General features: G+C 36.9%; 1 protein-coding gene across 3 annotated transcripts in view; it reads left to right on the forward strand.

Moving 5' to 3' along the window:
- Tcerg1 (transcription elongation regulator 1) overlaps positions 1-18,052 on the forward strand; it is a 62,439-nt gene that overhangs the window by 30,551 nt on the left and 13,836 nt on the right. For all 3 annotated transcript variants that reach the window (XM_012514753.2, XM_004631244.3, XM_004631248.3), the window contains 4 exons: positions 330-465; positions 1,262-1,351; positions 10,454-10,572; positions 16,308-16,458. In XM_012514753.2, coding sequence (XP_012370207.1) covers positions 330-465; positions 1,262-1,351; positions 10,454-10,572; positions 16,308-16,458 — 496 coding nt within the window. The remainder of the gene's footprint in view (positions 1-329; positions 466-1,261; positions 1,352-10,453; positions 10,573-16,307; positions 16,459-18,052) is intronic.

Genomic DNA, 18,052 nt, shown 5'->3' on the forward strand with positions numbered 1-18,052 from the left:
ATTAAAAGTAGTGCTAAATAAGTTTTTATTCTTTTTGTAAAATCATTCACTTCATGTATCAGTTAGTGCTAGCAAGAGATCATATTGAAGATATACTTCTTTTCTTAATATAGTCACTATAATATCATTAGAAACTCATTGTAATTTTATTATTATTAGAATGAAATCTATTTATCCCTTAGAGTTCATTTGAAATCCTCAGTATAATTTCTTTTTGCCAAAGATATGCTGCTCAGTAGTGAGTCTTGAAAATTTCTTAGATTTTAAGATTTAGTAAGATTCGTTGTTACTATTTTGCCAGCTGATGCCTTGTATCTTATTTTTTATAGGAGAGACGATAATAAAGACATTGATTCAGAGAAAGAAGCTGCCATGGAAGCTGAAATTAAAGCTGCCCGAGAAAGGGCCATTGTCCCTCTGGAGGCCCGAATGAAGCAGTTCAAGGACATGCTGCTAGAGAGAGGGGTCAGAAAACAATCTTTGGGGGAGATATTTCTGTTTTGTATAAGTAATATAAATATGTCTTGCTAAAAGGTCAAATCTAAGGTTAGTGCTCATGTTGCGGGGGGGTAAGGGAACCCTGTCAAATTATTGTACATTGTTTTGAAAAAGCCTTTTCCTTTGCTAATCATACCATGTTTTACTAAATGCCATTTTACTATCCTTTTAAGTACAAATAACATATAACATTTGTTGAGTCATAATTTTGGTAAGTAATATATAAGTATTAACATTACAGAATGGCGGACTGCTTCAGATAGGTAAGGTATATACAATTCCTTTAATATCTTGAATGGCTTTGGATTAAAGGAGAACTTACACTTTACGATATTATTAGAAGCTATTAAGAAAGATTTTTGACCTTTGGGTTATATTTACACATTTATTTGAATAAATAAAATTGTTCAATTTTAAATTACAGCATTGTTCACCAGAGTGGCGCTAGTATGGGAAATCAGAATGCAAATCTTCAAGGCTTTTTCTGATGTAGTGATTTTTTAAATGTCGCCCAGTAGTAGTTATTTTAATGAGTAATTAAGTGTGTTATTCCTATATAATATAGAAATGTTCAGAGCCAATTAGTATGGAAATTTACTATTGCTAGTCTCCCACTGCTTGTCATTTATTAGTGATGGAAACTTCAGTATGGTTTTTATGTCTCTTTTACAAACAGATGTCCTGTAGATTTCAAGCGAAATTGTGACCTTTATGATTTTAGACCAAACTTAATTATGAGGCAATACTTTTTTTTATTTTAAAGGTGTCTGCTTTTTCAACATGGGAGAAGGAGTTACACAAGATAGTTTTCGATCCTCGGTACTTACTTCTTAATCCTAAAGAAAGAAAACAGGTAAAAACAAAAGTAACATAGGAAATATCGAATGAGAATTCCTTAACTGCAATGGTTTTAGGGAATAAAATGCTATTTTTTCTCTTCCTCTTTTTTGTCGACATCACCTTTTCCTCCTCTTTCTTCTATCTCTCCTCTTTCCCATCATATATTACCTACATCTTCGTACATAGTCATTTATGGCTCTATGTGTAGACTTTTCTGCCTCAGAAATAGACATTGTAACCCTTTGGATCATGAATTTGTAATTACTTTTATGATAGTACTAGGGCTTGAACCTAGGGCTTTTGCACTAATTTGTGTTTTGTAAGCTCCCCCTTTTTTGTCCTTAGGTCTTCTACCCAGTGAGATTATGTGTAAGGTAGTTTGAAAACTTATGTCATATTCATTTATTTATTTGCTTTTTTAAAAAATAATTTTATTGAGAAATAGCAATGAGACAGTTTCAGAACTTTTAGTAGCACAGTTTCAGTAATTAATACATTGTGTATTGTTGTCTTCATAGTGGTTATTCATAGTACAAGATGCGACATGATATCCTGTCCAAATGCTATTAGTACAAATCTTTCTTCTCATTGAATTAAGAGAAAATAGCTGTATGTCGATCCTGTTTATTTTGTATATACAGATACAAATTGGTCCTTCATTTATATCCCCTTTTTGTTTAGTTTTGTCAGAGATGGGTTTTCCATTGCCATTTAAATATTGTAGGTGCGTGAATTCAGCAAAGTATTCCAATGTAGTCCAGTAGTCCATAATAGTAGTGGGTTTTCCATAAGACTGAAAATGTCAGAAGTTGTTGACTTGAGCCTTTTATACCTCAGCATATTAATATAGCTTTACTTTTTCTACTTCATTTTTATACTTTTCTGATGGATAGTTAAGACCAAGATAAAGCAAGATCTATATAACAAGAAATATGACATTTGTATCTGACAAGGTCAGTCACATCCCCTAAGGATTTACCCTGGAACCCTGTACTGCAGTTTGTAGATCCTTTGTCAGTGTCAGCCATGTGGATGAGTCCCGGCCATTGCTTGACCAATTTGCTCTCTGAAAGCCTAAGAGAATGTTTTCTCTCCATGTGACTCTCCTGAGGCACACTCTGTATCATCGATCACTTTCTTCTGTGGCCCCATAATCTCCTTGATCAGAAAATTTGGGACACAACTGAGGTACATGATGTTCTAGTACTGGTTCTCCCATGTCCTGAGTCTTTACTGACCTTGAAAGGCTAGGGCCAGAATGTTGGCTGTCCTTGCAGCCCTGCTTCTCTAATTTTTGGTCTACAGACTTAGGTTGTTAACCCTCCAGAAGAGAAGCTTATTATTATTACCCTACAACATAGGCAGTTGAGTTATTTGCTTCTTATTTGGCAATTGATGCAGATTTTGAATAGAAAAATACCAAAGTGCAGATGAGTAATGAGGAAAAAATCTATAATCCTGTCCAAAAGTAAAACCACCAATGAGCACTTTGGTTATAGCCTTTTCAAGGAGTATACAGTGCACAAAGAAAAATTTATATGGTATGCACACCACACACACATAGGCATCACATCTAGGTAGCATCTATTGAACTGGTTTCATTGTAACCCTAGAGAAATGGCCACTATAGAGTTTCTGCTAAATAAAGTTGCATGAAGTCGTTTCCATGGTAACTCAGTACATGCATCACCTCATGGTGATGACTTCTTTCTCTAAAGCATTGCTCATGACCAACTTATAAATTACTGAATTGCCTACGTGACCTTGATACTGATCTCTATAAAATGGCAAGTATTTGAGCCATTGGGAATAGTGCTGTAGAGCTATAAAATTTCTTTTGGTAACAATAGTGTTCATTTGTAATCTAGTGATCTGTAATTCTCCACATAGTCTGTATCATTTTGTATGTACGCTTAATTAGGAAACTTACAGTGTGCCAAGCATGTGTTTAAGTAGTTGTTGTAGGAAGCCATGGCTTTTCAGATATCCTTGTATTTGTGTTTGGTGTTAGAGTTGTTTTTTCATTTTTTTTTCTTGTAAACCATGTGTAATCTCATTCTCGCATCTCAGTTGTTGGTCCTATCAAAAATATTAGTCAGCACTGATTTTTTGTTACCACTTCTGGTATATTAGAAAATCTACTTATAAAACATTTTCTGCGTCTGATTCTTTATTTATCATCTCCTCCACTGACACCCTAATATATGACACTATAATTAACCATTGTTGTCTGTGTAGCTCCTAATTGATCTTTTTCTGAAACTCTCCCTCTTTTGCCCTCCCCTCCCGTCCCCTTTCCTGCCCTCTCATCCTTCCTTGCTGCTCTGTAGTCATGTTTTTTTTCCACAGAGCAGCCAAAGTCGTTTTAAATTTTGAAGTTAAGTCACTGTTCTCTTGCCTAAAACTACCTAGTGCTTCCTATTTCACTAAAGACAGTGATGGCAAGCCTTTTAGAACTTTCACTGGTAGAAACAGCTGGCTGCAGCACATGTGCCTTGGATTTATCATCACTGATACAAGATAAAACTCAAGGTTTTCTTGGTGTATAATGTTGTGTGTATTCTTGTATATTCTTTTGTGTTTTGTTTATTCTTGTATGTCCAATCAAGCTGTATTTTAAAAAAGGAATTTATTGAAACAGGGTCTCATGTACTTTAGTGTGACCTTATACTCGCTATATATCTCAGGCTGGCTGTGAATTTGCAATGCTCTTCCTGCCTCAGCCACCTGAGTACTGACTGGGATTACTGGTGTGTGCCACACTGTGCCACGATGCCTGGTTTGAAGCTCTTTGTTGTTTGTTCATTGTAGCCATACTGGCCATGATATTCTGTGAAATGAGCTCAGCATGTTTTGCTATCTGTGTGGAAAAGTTCTTCCTTGAGCTGTTGGTACAGCCAACTGTACGATTTCATTCAGGTACTTATCAAAGTGCTTAACAATCCGTCTACGTGACTATGACCTCTTTATGTTCCATACTTCCTGTGTAGCACCCACTGTTCTGATTATGGAAAGGTAGATTGGATATTGTATGTCTTCCTGTACTATATTGTGTTAGGGTCTTTGCCTTGTTCTTGCTCTGTGTTGTCTGGATCAATGCTTACTCTAAATATCTTAGAAGACTTACTGTGAAACGTTGTGACTGTTTTTGCATTGTCCTGAGTTTGATTAAAGTTATGAGTCATATGTTGAGAATTAAAGTTGTTTCCCAATTTTGGGAGCATTCTGAAAGCTGATGGTGTTTGTCACCTTAATAAAGTTATGCTTAAAAAGAGAAAAATTGTAGTAATCTGTCTGAAACAAAAACTTTATAAAGTTTTTATTCCTTTTATATTTTTCTCAAAACTGTTAAGGTAGGGTAAGAATTAAGGAAAGAGAAGTTAACTTGCATTAAAATATATATATATATATATATTTTTTTTATTTGCATGGAGAAATTAATTAGGAGAAACCAGAAAGTTGCTTCATTAAACTGTACTTTCATGATCTGAAATTTGTGCTTTGATTTAAAAAAGAATTTCATTGGAATTTTTTTTAAAGAAGATAATTAACTGACATGGATGTTCACAGTGTATTAAATGAAAATATTACAAAGCTGGCGCCACCCACCTGTAAGGGAAATATCCCAAATATGTATGCATGTGCATCTATGAATGGTAAAAATATTAGTGTTAATGGTGATAATCTCAGGCTGTTCTGTTGTTTCTGAGTATATGTATTTATTTGTAAGGGAGGGGGCATGAGAGTTCCAGGTTTTAAGCTTTGTCAAAAAACATGGCATAGTGATGACCAATTATAAGTGGTCATCCTTAACAGAAATATTTTAAAATTACATGTCTTTCAGTTCTTTTTTCACTATTTGTAGGTTTACTGTAGTTTATGTCATATAAAAGATAATATTTTTTCTCTTTTGATTAGTACATGTTTGCAGTGCATGATTGCATTCGCTGTGGGGAGTTGGTACCTGTGTTGTTGTTTCCTTGTGCATTCCCTCTTCCCTTTTTCAAAGATGTTTAATATAGTTTTAACCATAAATTTTAATGAATATTTTCCTTTAGTCTCATTATGAAAAAAAGACCACCTAAGGGATCAAGCAGTGTTTTTACTTGTTTTATTTGTTATGATACATTTTTAAATGAAGAATGGACTGTTTCATATAGGATCTTAGGTACTATTATAGATAGTAGTTAGGCTAATACCTTAAAATAAGTTGTTTCTTATCTTACTTTAAACATTTTAGTATACTCTGTACGAACTACTTAACATTTAAAATAGTTCTGTTGCGAGCTGTTTAACATTGACAGTGTTATACTTAGGTGACATTGTCAACATAAATCGGACTTTATTGTTATGACTCAAGATTGTAAATCTAGGCTACTACTGAATTAGTGTCAAATTATAAATTGAATTTTGATATTAAAATTAGATAGAGATTTTTGAGTAGACTTTTATTTTGAAGAAAAATCCCCATACAGGGCTGGCCAGATAGCTCAGTGGCCTAAAGCGCCTGCTTAGGCAGAGTGCAGTGGCCGGGATTTGACCCCCAGTGTGCTGTGCTGGCCCCGCTGGAGGGGCGCACTGAGACGGTGATTGAGTCTGGGCCTGGTGGTGCTCGCTTGTAATCTCAGCACTGGGGAGGCTGAAAGCAGGAGAATCACTATGAGTCGGATCTACGTAGTGAGACCCTGTAGACCCTGCACTAAATGCAGAAAAAAAAAAGAAATATACATATACAGAAAAGTCTAAAAATCAGTAGGGAAATTAGGAAAATAATTGTTTTAAATTGCTTTAGAAAATGCAGCTAAGTATTTGGAGAAGCATGACAAATAGGAGAAACATGGGAGCATAGCAAAACCCTGACTTTCTGTAAGATCCTCACTCGTCTCAAAGAGCAGTTCCTAAGCATTGGCCTGGGCTGGCTCAGAGGAGGGGACATGAACTTCTTCCTAGAACGTCAATAAGTTAATATAAATTCTCTTTGACTTTATATGTTATGTAAGACTTGTAAAAAAGTATTATACGAAAGCGGAGTTGGAAACAACTCTTTTCAGTATGTAACTTTGATGTGATATACAGGAATGCTATATTTAGAAGCTATTGAAAATAACCTTTATGTCTAGTTGTAGGAACTAGTGAGGTAATTGTATACGTATCTATATAGAGTTTAAAGAATAGTGATTAAATATATATGTACACACACGCACACACTTGTGGAAGAGATGTCTAAGGCCTTTTATTTTTGTTTATTTTTATGTATTTGGTACAGGGTCTCCTGTTTTTAGCATCCCCAATTCTGAGATTACTGGCGTGCACCAGCATGCCAGGTCTTAGTAGCCTGCTCAGCATGCCCGCAGGGCAGGGCTGGCACAGCATGTGATGCCGGGGGATCAAATCCCAGTCCCTGCGCTTTCCTATGCTGAGCCATCTCAGTGGTCCTCTAAGGTCTTTTATTTTTATTTATTTATTTTTTTGCAGAGCTGAGGATTGAACTCAGGCCCTTGCGCTTGCCAGACAAACACTTACTCAACTGAGCTATCTCCCCGGCTCCCTCTAAGGTCTTCTAAAGAAAACTTTTTTCTAGTTTATTTCGTGCAAAGGTATTAATCGTAAAGAGCAAAATAGTTCCATAATAATTGGTAGGGAGAATGTAAGAGTGCTCTCCTAGTGTTTTTGTCTTCCTTCTTATCTCACAGATCTGCTTTGCTTCAGTCTGGACTGGGTGCCTTCTACACCTGCTACCTGTCTGGAATTTCCTTCATTTCTCTTTTTGAAATTATGGTGATAATAACTTATTCCCTATATGATAAGTCTTTTCTATTTTGTTTTACACATTTTGATGCATTCCATCCTTCCTAGTTTCTGGAGAGAAAATACTTATTTTTGATGTCTTATACGTCTTATACTTTTGAAAAGGCCTTTTATTTACTCTTATTTTGAAGTATGTGGTAAGCTAAGAAATTTGGAGTTGAAAGTGTTTTTCTTTCAGAATTTTGAAGATAGTGCTCTGGTACTGGTTTTTATTATAATTATAATTATAATTATTAGTATTAGTATTTTGCCGGCTCAGCCCACCCTGAGGTTGGGGCTGGTGTGGCATGTGGTTCTGGGGATTGAACCGCAGTCTCCTGCGCTTACCTAGGCTTGCCTGAGCAGGGGCTTTAAACCACTGAGCTATCTCGCCAGCCCCTCATTATTGTTTGAAAGTGTTTATTATTCTTGCTAAGATTCTTTAAGGGTCTTCTCTTACTCTTTCTAGTTCTGCCACATCATGGTGATGTGCATTATATTCCGTGGTGGAGGAGTCGAAGAGTCTTATTGTTCTGGGCTCTTGGTGATCTTTTCAATATGGAAAAATCTTTCCTTTATTCCTGCTAGCTCCCCTGTAATTGTTTTCTGTTTCATAATTCTGAGACAGAATTTGCCTTCCTGAGTTCTCAAAGTTTGTGATGTTTTCTCTTATTTTCTACTTTTTTTTTTTTTAATCTCTTGTATGATTTTCTCACCTTTGGCAAACAATTCTTCAGTTAGATTTTTCATTTCTTTCCTCTTCTTTTAATCTCTTAAGTTCATTCGTTCTCCTTTCCTTTCCTTTTTCTTTCACCTTTTTGGGGGAGAGTTTTTCTTTTATGGTTGCAGTATCTTAACTCTGTGAGGTTATTTAGGTTTTTTCTTTTAATTTTTGTTTTCTGAGATAACCTAATTCCGCTAAGTTTTTTCTGTTTAGGGATCAGTTTTTTATGTTGCAGTTTCCTTAGTGTCTTGTAGACCTTGCCTTGTAGTCATTGAGGCATGAACTGTTTGGACACTTGTATCACCTGTGTGGACCTCCAGGGTTTGGGACATTGGGGCAAGGTTCTTGTTTTCAAATTGCACAGTCTTGCCCCAGGAGACTGCAAGAACTAGTTGCTTATTTCAGCATTGTGAGTGTACATTGTTAAGTGGGGGGAAAAGAATAGATAAAAAGCTTGATTATATTTTGGTGAAAATATTGCCTTAAACTTTAAAGTGAAATTCTGTAGATTCCCTACTGTTATTTTTTTTTTTTCTTCAAGGAGTTTGGGGTAACACTGATGTCTCTTATACATCTCTAAATTCTTTGAAATATAACATCTGAAGGGACATTGCTGGCAGGTAGTGGGTAGGGGCCAGGGTTTAAATATCCAGCCCCCAATGCTTATGGTACCAAGCCTGAGAAATCTGCTGTAGAGTGATTTAGGCAGATTTGTGAGAATCCCCTGGAGCCAGTATCTTTTAGACTGGTCCAGTTGCCAAAAAGAATGACTTCTCCTGGTAGGAAAGAAAAGGTCTTACTGCTTTGGTTATGAGAGAATCTAGAAATCTGGCATATTTCATTCCTAGATCATACTCCAGTCAGGTGATGCTTTGTGTTTTACACTTTAGAGCAGAAGTTAGCAATTTTCTTTTTCTTTTTCTCTTTCTTTTTTTTTTCTTTTTGTTGGAACTGGGGATTGAACTCAGGCCCTTGCGCTTGCCAGGCAAGTGCTTATTCTATTGAGCCATCTTCCTGGCCCCTAGCAAATTTTTAATGGAAAGGATCAGGTAGTTAGTATTTTAGTGGACCATATTATGTCTGTTGTATAATTGCTATTTTAGTGTGAATATATCCGTAGTCTGTAAAAGAATGAGCAAGAACGTGTTCAGATAAACCTTTATTATTGGATCCTAATTGAAACTTCATTTGATTTTCATGTGTTATAAAATTTGCTCTTCTTTTCCAACCTACTTGACTGTAAGCACTAGTTTTGAACTGTGCAAAAATAGACTGGAGTTGGTTGGCCACCCCTTTGTTCAAGAGAAACGCTGCTTACCCTTTATTAGGACTGAAGAGTAACAGTGTATGGGAACTTTAAAAAATTGGTGAGGAGAGTTAGCAGTTTAACTACTTCTTAAGCCATCTTTTATCAGTTACTGTGTATTATAGCTGTACTACACCCACATTTTTGTGTTGATGCTATCAATTCCTGAGCTATTTAAGGATTTTTGTAGCCATAGATAGAAACAGATTCTGACTTAGCTTTTTTTTTTTTTTTTTTTTAGGGAAGGGTCTACAGGATGTTCAGGGTCTCCCTACTAGATCAGACTTGTAGTGATCTGCCTGTTTACAGCCTCCCAAGAGCTGGGATTATAGTCACCACGCCCAGTCTCAGTTGCCATCTCAGCACACCCTGGGGGGGGGGCGGGGCCTGGGGATTGAACTCCGGCCCCCTGCGCCTGCTTATGCGCACTTTAATCCGCTGAACTATTTGGCTGGCCCCTGATTTAGCTTTTTGACTAGGGTTATGTTCATGTCCACTGCATTATATTCAGCTCTTTTCTGTCCACCACCTCTCTGCCTGCTTTGCAGCTTCCCAGATGGCTCTTTTTGTCATTTCCCTGCCATTGTTGGTTTATGACTAAAAAATAAATTTTTCTTTCATTTTATTAGTGTTTGAAGAAAACAGGAAGTAGATGTTCTACTCATTGTTTTGAGTGTACATTATTAAATGGGGGAAAGTATTACAAAACAGTTGTAAAGCCTGATTACATTTTGGTGGAAATGATTGCCTTAAGTATTGAAGTAGAATTAATCTAATAATTCCATATTGTTGTTGATTTTTCCCTCAACAGGGAATTTAGAGCTATAATTCCTTTTACATATTTCTGAATTTTTTGTTTTGTTTTGTTCTGTTTTTTGAGACAAGGCCACGCGATGTAGTTTAGGCTGACCTTGAACTCACTGTGTAGCCCATGCTGGCCTCAAGCTCACAATGATCCTCCTGCCTCAACTTCTGAGTGCTGGGATTGGATTGCAGGAGTGTACCACTATGTTCTGCTTTCTAAATTCTGTAAATACTTACAATATCCATCTGTTTTGTAATCAAGGGAAAATTAAAAATTAAAGAGGCTTTTAACTGTTGTTTTGTTCTGGAAGTCCTAAGTAGACAGGGGTATCCTTGTATAATATTTCATTGTAGTTTTAAGTGAGACTATAGACTATTGTCTATATTTAATAATTAAATTTGTATTTAATTTTTTCTATTACAGGTTAGACTTTTTGGCAGATGAGTTACATATATGAAATACTGATTTGTCAAATTGATATATTTTGTAATAGGTGTTTGATCAGTATGTAAAGACCAGGGCAGAAGAAGAACGCAGGGAAAAGAAAAACAAAATAATGCAAGCCAAGGAAGATTTCAAAAAAATGATGGAAGAAGCAAAGTTTAATCCAAGGTATGTGGTTCATTACTGGCAAAAATCAAAAGTATTTTTTTTTCTCCAGAGGACCCCCTTATTTGTGTGACTGTGGTATTGATGTCTTGTAGATTTCTGAATGTTTGAACATGAAAGTGCCTTGTTTGAGTGTTGATTTTTGCCTTTTAATCTTGTCATAAAATGTTTTCCTTTAACGAATGTTTCAGATCCCCTAAGGTTACCTCTGCATTAAATGTTTCCGTGTGGGGAGTAAGCTCTTTTCTAGAAACTCATTAATGGCGAGACATTTATCCCTGTCTTCATAGTTTCATGTAGACAAGAACATTTTGATCAAATTGAGATGGTAAAGGACCTTTCATTTTGAAGTTTTCTAAATATCTAGATTATGTCTGACATTTTCAATCAAGCTGTTAATGTGTATTGAATGTATGTAATGATGTGAAGAAAGTGAGACTTAAATGTGTCTAGCATTGTAATATAAGAGCAAGTATTAAGTTTTATGTGCTTATATTTTTAAATGCAGCCAGATGTGTCATTGTTTCAGAATAGTCAGTGTGATTTAGCTGTTTATCATTCCAATTTTACAGATGAGGAAAGTAAGGCAGTCATTCTGTGGGGAGAGAGAATTGTTATTTATGGCTTAGCCATGATAGTGTTATGAAGTTGCCATGACTACCTCAGTACATGTAATTGGGTTTTCCTATTTTGCCCAGGTGAACCTTGAATGCCTGGGCTCAAGCAGTCCTCATATCTCAGCCTCCCAAGTGGCAGAAGTGTGCTGCTAGCTTCTTTGAATTCCTGTCTGTCTCTCTGTCCTTGTCCCTTTCCATCTCTGTCTCAGTTGATTGATTATAATGCTGCGGATCAGACCTAGGCCTATGTGCTTATTAGGCAAAACTGTGGGTTAGCACTGTGGAGTGTGAGTTAATTTTAATAAAATCATCTGATTTAGATAGTTACTGATAGCAGATGTATAGTAGAATGAGGATGTCTTGGTTACTTTTTCTCATTACTGAGACAAAATGCCCAACACCTGAAGTTAAAGGAGGAAGAGTTTATTTAAGTTCATAGTTTGTAGAGGTTTCAGTCCATAATCAAGTGGCTCCAAGGCAGAGGGGCATCAGAGGAAACAGGTCATGGTAGGCAGAGGGCTCCAAAGTAGTAAGTGACAGGCATCAACACTAGCCAATTTTCTGTCCTTTATATTTTATCCAGGCTACCCAACCTTAGGGCAGGTGCCCTCACACCCAGTGTTATGGGCACCCTTAATCCTACCCAGAACTATACCAGATCAATCAGGGCACTAGTTTAATAATTACACACCCCTGATCCCAGCATCACACACTCTAGATCCAGGTAACTCTGAAAAGGCCTGCATCAGGTTTTTGGGAGGGACATCTAGACACTAGCCATAACAGCTGGTGTTGGAGATAGTGTATTTAGTATTATTTAGAAATATCGAGTGAGTAAAAAACATAAGAGAAACCAGGAGTTGATGTGTTTGTGGCTAAAAAATACAATATTCTTCAAGGGATAATAGAATTTCAGACTCTTCTGATGATCTTGGGCCTTTTCCTAAAAAGTTAGAAAAATCAGTTCATAGGTCACTGGGCTATAAAAAACATATTAGGGGCAGCTGAGTAAATTAGAATATGAGTTATTAGAGGACTATTAATTTTTTTACTTACTGTAGTTATGACAGAGGGTTTGCTTAGGGGTTGCATGTTAATATATGAATGTTTATGTTGCCTGTACCTTTTTTTTTTTTCTGAATCAGTGAAGTATATTTATTAAAACCCTTTATAGGTCTGGCAATAACTGAAATTCCAGAGGTTTCTCTTTTGTGGATGTAAATCCTATTAGGTACCCTAACGGGTACTATTTTGGGGGCAGATAAAATTGATCTGTACTGTAAAATCTGCACTGATTTTACAGTGCAGATTACTTTAGAAAATAAAATCAGCAAGCATCAACATTGGTACATTTAACTGTATTGTGTAGATTAGGACCATTTTTAGTAGGTTGAAGAAAACATTAAAAATGGGAAAATAATACTCATTTGAGTATTGAACACCATACTAAAGACCATTATGCAAAACTCCTTGGTAGAATTGGTAAGTGTAACAGGGGGCTTGTTCAAGGGGAGAGGATGACTGGGGACCATTACTTAACTGTACCTGTGTTTTCTGTGTGCTTTTCTTTTTAATGTAAACTACAGGTGTATTTGCCATGGTCACCTATGTTTCCTTCTCTCCATCCCCTACCGCCAGTCTGCTGGTCTCCCACAAGGGGATTTTTTTCTTTAACCTGGTCTATTTTAAAATGGTGCGTTTCTGTGTTGCATTATACAAGCACATCTCCACAAGAGTCTAGTGCTAAACTTTTGTTTTAGTCTCTTATAATAAAAGGTGTTAAATATCTTACCTGTTAATAAAATATGTCTAAAATAATTTAATTCTCATTTTTACACTTTGATATTGCGTTTGTTGAAAGTTTATGCTTTTTAGATATAGTAGTATGTATTTTAAATTACAAAACAAGATGCTCAATTTATGATGAAAACATTGAATGTGCTACAAGTGATCCCTGTTCTAGGATATGCATTTTTATTTTACCTTAAAATTTTATTATGGTTGCAAGTATACTGTTCAGACCAAGTTGGCAATATTTTCTGTTTAAAATCTTGAATGTGGGCCAGCGAGATAGCTCAGTGGGCTAAAGGCCTACTTGGGCTAATAAGTGCCTACTTAGGCAAACACAGGGACAGGGATTTGATCCCCGGTATACATGCTGCACTGGCCCTGCCCTGCAAGTCTGCTGAGCTGGCCAAAGAGACCAGGCATGGTGGTGCATGCCTGTTACCCAGCGCTGGGGAGGCTGAAAACAGGAAGATCACTAGGAGTTCAAGCTGCATAGTGAGACCCTGTACCAAATACATTCAAAATAAAGAATCTGCCTAAAATGTTGAATGTGTGAAAATTGATAAAATTTTGAGTACTTTGTCTAGACAAGATCATTATTAGTTTAAAAATACCAGTTACCTGTAAGTGCTATTCTAAATTTTCAGTTGTTATTTTAAATTTTGAGATCTAAAGTTAACCAGCTAGTTTTTCTTTAAAGGCATAAGTTAGTCTTTGTTGTAACACAGAAGAGTATTTTTCATTGAAATGCTGAAGTATTTAAGGGGGGGAAAATCTTTATTTTTTGCCTTGTAATAACATGCTGAATAAGAGTTGTTGTATTATCAGAATAAATTCTTACTATATAAAGTGAATTCTTAACATTAAAAAGTACTTACCAGGGGCCTAGGAGATGGCTCAGTGGAATGAGCACTTCCCTGGCAAGCACAAGGGCCTAAGTTCAATTCCTGGTTCTAGGAAAAAAAAAAAAAAAAAAAAAAAAGTACCAATGTGTATTAAAGCTTATGGCACTTTGTATTCATGGACCAAGTTCCATTTTTAATACCCTACTCATTAGTCCTGATTGGCTGCGTCGTTTTACTTAGCCTATTTGGAGTTTGCTGAGTTTTTGAGATCTATATTGATACTTTTATCAAGTTTGTGAAGTTTTTAGTGAGGTCTTTTTTTTTTTTTTTTTTTTGCCTTCATTTAGTTTTTGTGCCTTTTCATGTATTAAAGCTTTTGGTACTTTCTTGTAGGATACCCCTAGTCTTTTCTGTTTCTTTTGATCAGATAGTTTTTATTCATCTACATGTAAATGACTCAGTTGTTTTCCTAATCTATACAGCTCATGTTCTTTTTTGTATTTTCAATATATTTGTTGAAATTCGTTGTCTGTTTATTGAGACCATGTTTCTAGTCATTAAAATTTTTTTTTCCCTTAATTCTTTCGGTGTACTTATAATAGTTTAAAAATAGTTGTTGCTTGGTGTGGGAGTGTATGCCTGTAATTCTAGCTCTCTGAAGGCTGAGACAGGAGGAATGCTATAAGTTCAAGGCCAGCCTGGACTGCATAATGAGTTCAAGGCCAGTCTTAAAAAACAAATGAAGAATTGACTACTTAGGATAACATCTTGACATCTTGGGTTCAATTTCCATTGAAATCTAAAAATAGCTTTCTATGAGTTACATATTTGTTGTGCAAATTGTTAACATTGTGAATAACAGACTCGAGAATCTATTACCTTACTGAAGAATGGGGTTTTTGTTTCAGCAGGCAGTTACTGGCTGCTCCCTTAATTATACACTTGATGTTTTAGGTGAGCTCTCAAAGCAGAATGTCTTTCTCTGCTTCCCAAATATCTCTGCTGGGGATCCTGTGTGACTATGTAGGCCGATAGTCTCAGCAGCATCAAATCAGATAGTTTTTCTTTCTCTCCTATAACATATGGTATGGGAAATGGCCATCCCTTGCTCTTGGCCTCATCTGTGGATCATTTGCGAAACATTTGTAGGTTGGGTTCTTCTGGGGCACCCTCCTTCATAGAGGGTGCCCTCTCTTTTTTCATCTTTTTGTACTCAAACTGATCTCTGCTTTGTACAGTTTTGGGGCCACTGTGTTCTGCTTATGCTTTAGGTCTTTGTACCTTGGGAAATTGTCTGACAGTTATTAATCTTCCTTTTTTTCTGGAATATCTATATTGTTAACTGCCTCATTTATTTTGTTCTGTTTAATCTCTTAATATCCCACTACCACCACTGCAGCCTTTTTGATAATTTGAGGCTGGGTCTCACTGCGTAATTCAGGCTGGCCTTGAATGCAAGCCATGATTTCCCTGCCTCAGTCTCTAAAAATCTGTGATTATTTGATGTGTGCTACCACCACATTTGACGTCCCTTTATACATGTGAATGAATGGGTGTCTTAGTTACTCTTCTCTCGTTGCTGGGACAAATACCCGACACTCAAAATGAAGGAAGGAAAGGTTTATTTAGCTCACAGTTACTGGAGGTTTCAGTCCATACTCGGCTGGGTCCAAGGCAGAGCAGCACAGAGCAGAGGGCAACTTTTCACAGCGGCGGAAAGAGCAAGAGTGCAAGGGAGGGGTAGCAGCAGCTCAAGCAGCTAGCTTCTCTTCCCACCCTATATTGTAATGCAAATTACCTGCCCCAGGGTAGGGGAAGTACTCACACCTATGGGTACTTCCCAGTACTTACCCACCTATGGGTAATCCCAGCAGTACAAAAACTCATAATCCTAGCCTTGGATCACACATAATCCCAGTGGATCATGAGTTAACACAAACTCTAGAAGTCCTCACCCCATGACTGCATGAGGCTTTGGGGGGACAACTAGACACAAACCATAACAATGGGCCTATCAATCACTAACCTCATTTTCATTTTTAAGCCTTTTGTACTCCTGTGACTCATTATTTACTGTTTAGCGCTGAGCCAGCCACGGAGACCAAGTGTGGTTACCTACGCCTGATCCCAACTTTGTTGAGGCTGAAAACAGGAGAATCACTACAACTCCAAGCTGCATAGTGACTCTGAACCAAATACACTTTTAAAAAAATGTAGAGCAGATTTTGGGACCGAATATTTAGCATATATTCATGTTTAGAGAATGCTTTTTTTTCCGCTGGCTCAGCCCACCCTGAGGGCAGAGCTGGCACTGCACGTGGTGCCAGCGGGATCGAACCATGGTTCCCTGCACCTGCCTAAGCTCGCCTAAGCAGGCGCTTTAGACCGCTGAGCTATCTTGCCAGCCCAGAGAATGGTATTTTTATTATACTTTTCTACAGACAAAAATAGGTTAACCAAAGTTAGTTTATCTGTCGTTTTGTTACAGAGCTACTTTTAGTGAATTTGCAGCCAAACATGCTAAAGATTCAAGGTTTAAAGCAATTGAAAAGATGAAAGATCGAGAAGCATTATTTAATGAATTTGTGGCAGCTGCAAGGAAGAAAGAGAAAGAAGATTCGAAGACTAGAGGTGAGAAGGTAAGATGGTTCTAATTCCAGTGGTGTGATCGATGGGGGCAGGGTGGTATGAAGCACTAATCTAGTGTTGTATTTCTAATTTCATTTATGAACATAAATAGTTGGGTCTCTATTTACTGTTCTTTTACATTTTATAATGGTTTATATTACTCTTAATGCTTATTTTTTAGTAATTTCACTAGACTGTGTAGGTTGCTTTAAATTTTAGGGCTGGGAATAAAGCTCAGGGGCACTGTGCCTGCCTGGCAAATGTGAGGCCCTGAGTTGAATTCCCAGTACCAAAACAAAACAAAATTATTAACATTCAGAACTCTGGTAAGCTCCGAATTGTTTTTTACAACTGCCATGGTGTCTACTAAGACTTTATAAGTGATAAGATTTGAATTTCAAAGAACTTTTTTTTAACCCTGTAAAAAGCATTTTAGTGACTTTCTAATCTTTTAGTAAACATATCTTACATATAAATTATTGCTTATCAGAATTAAAGGTTAGCTATTAAAGAGTAATGAGTTCCAAATGTCATCTGAAAATAATGTGAGGAGTAAAGAGGAGCTCACCACTGAGGAGGCAGCCGGGTAACAGGATGGCCCCAGAGGCGCGGGGCCCTCCTTGGCGCCCTGGAGTGCTGTGCAAATGGGAGCAGGAGCCCTGGGGGCCTACTCACCGGTGACATTTCAAAGTTGCTGCTCAGTTCAGGAAGCTAAAGTATTACAAATTCTCTTAAGAAATACTGTTAGAGTCTCAGCACTAACCTTATTGGGAAAAGACGCCTTTCATTAAAATAGTGATTGTATTAGCTAGAACAACTTCTGGGGAAATGATTGGAAACTTCATAACTTTCTGATTTACTGGGCTTTAAAATAAATGTTTCCAGAATTATTTTACTGTGAACTTTTTTTTTTTAAGGTTATACCTGGGCCAGTGAGATAGCTCAGTGATCAGAGTTGCCTGCTTAGGCAAGCCTAGGCACTCAGGATTCAAACCCAGCACCACATGTCGCACCAGGGCGGGCTGAGCTGGCCACGATAAATACATAAATAAGCAGGCAAATAAATAAAATTTTAGAATGGTTGTACCTGTTAGGAAATGTGTAAAGTCAAATTTTTCATAAACATTTTATATGTTGGATTAGTCATGTTATAATGTTACTACTTTTAGAAAAATCTACCCGATTAGAGGTGCTCAAGTAAATAAATGTTTGATAGTGTACAGTTGCTTTGTACAGATTAATGAATTTCTCTTCCCATTTGCAGCTTATTTTCTCAGCACATTTTTTCAATTTATGTATTTTGTAACAAGTGGTGGATTGATGTTCCAGTTGGGTGCTGTGCAGCCCTTGAGTTAGTTCATGGGCCGGATGTCAGGCAGTGACACACACAGCGCTGTGGGTTCCCCAGCGAGGAGAGTATTGGGAGCTTTCTTTAGTGATGGGAGGTGCGTGCAGTTCTGCTGCTCGAATTCTTCTGGTCCTTTTTTTCCTTGTGAAATGGTTACAGTTGTGCCCAGAATGTTAATTTTAAAAAAGAAATTAAATAGACATGACATCTAAATAAGTCTAACATACTCAACTTTATTTTCTATTGATTATAAAGTT

The sequence above is a fragment of the Octodon degus genome, unplaced genomic scaffold (genome assembly GCF_000260255.1).
Source record: "Octodon degus isolate 3935 unplaced genomic scaffold, OctDeg1.0 scaffold00040, whole genome shotgun sequence".
NCBI lineage: Eukaryota > Metazoa > Chordata > Mammalia > Rodentia > Octodontidae > Octodon > Octodon degus.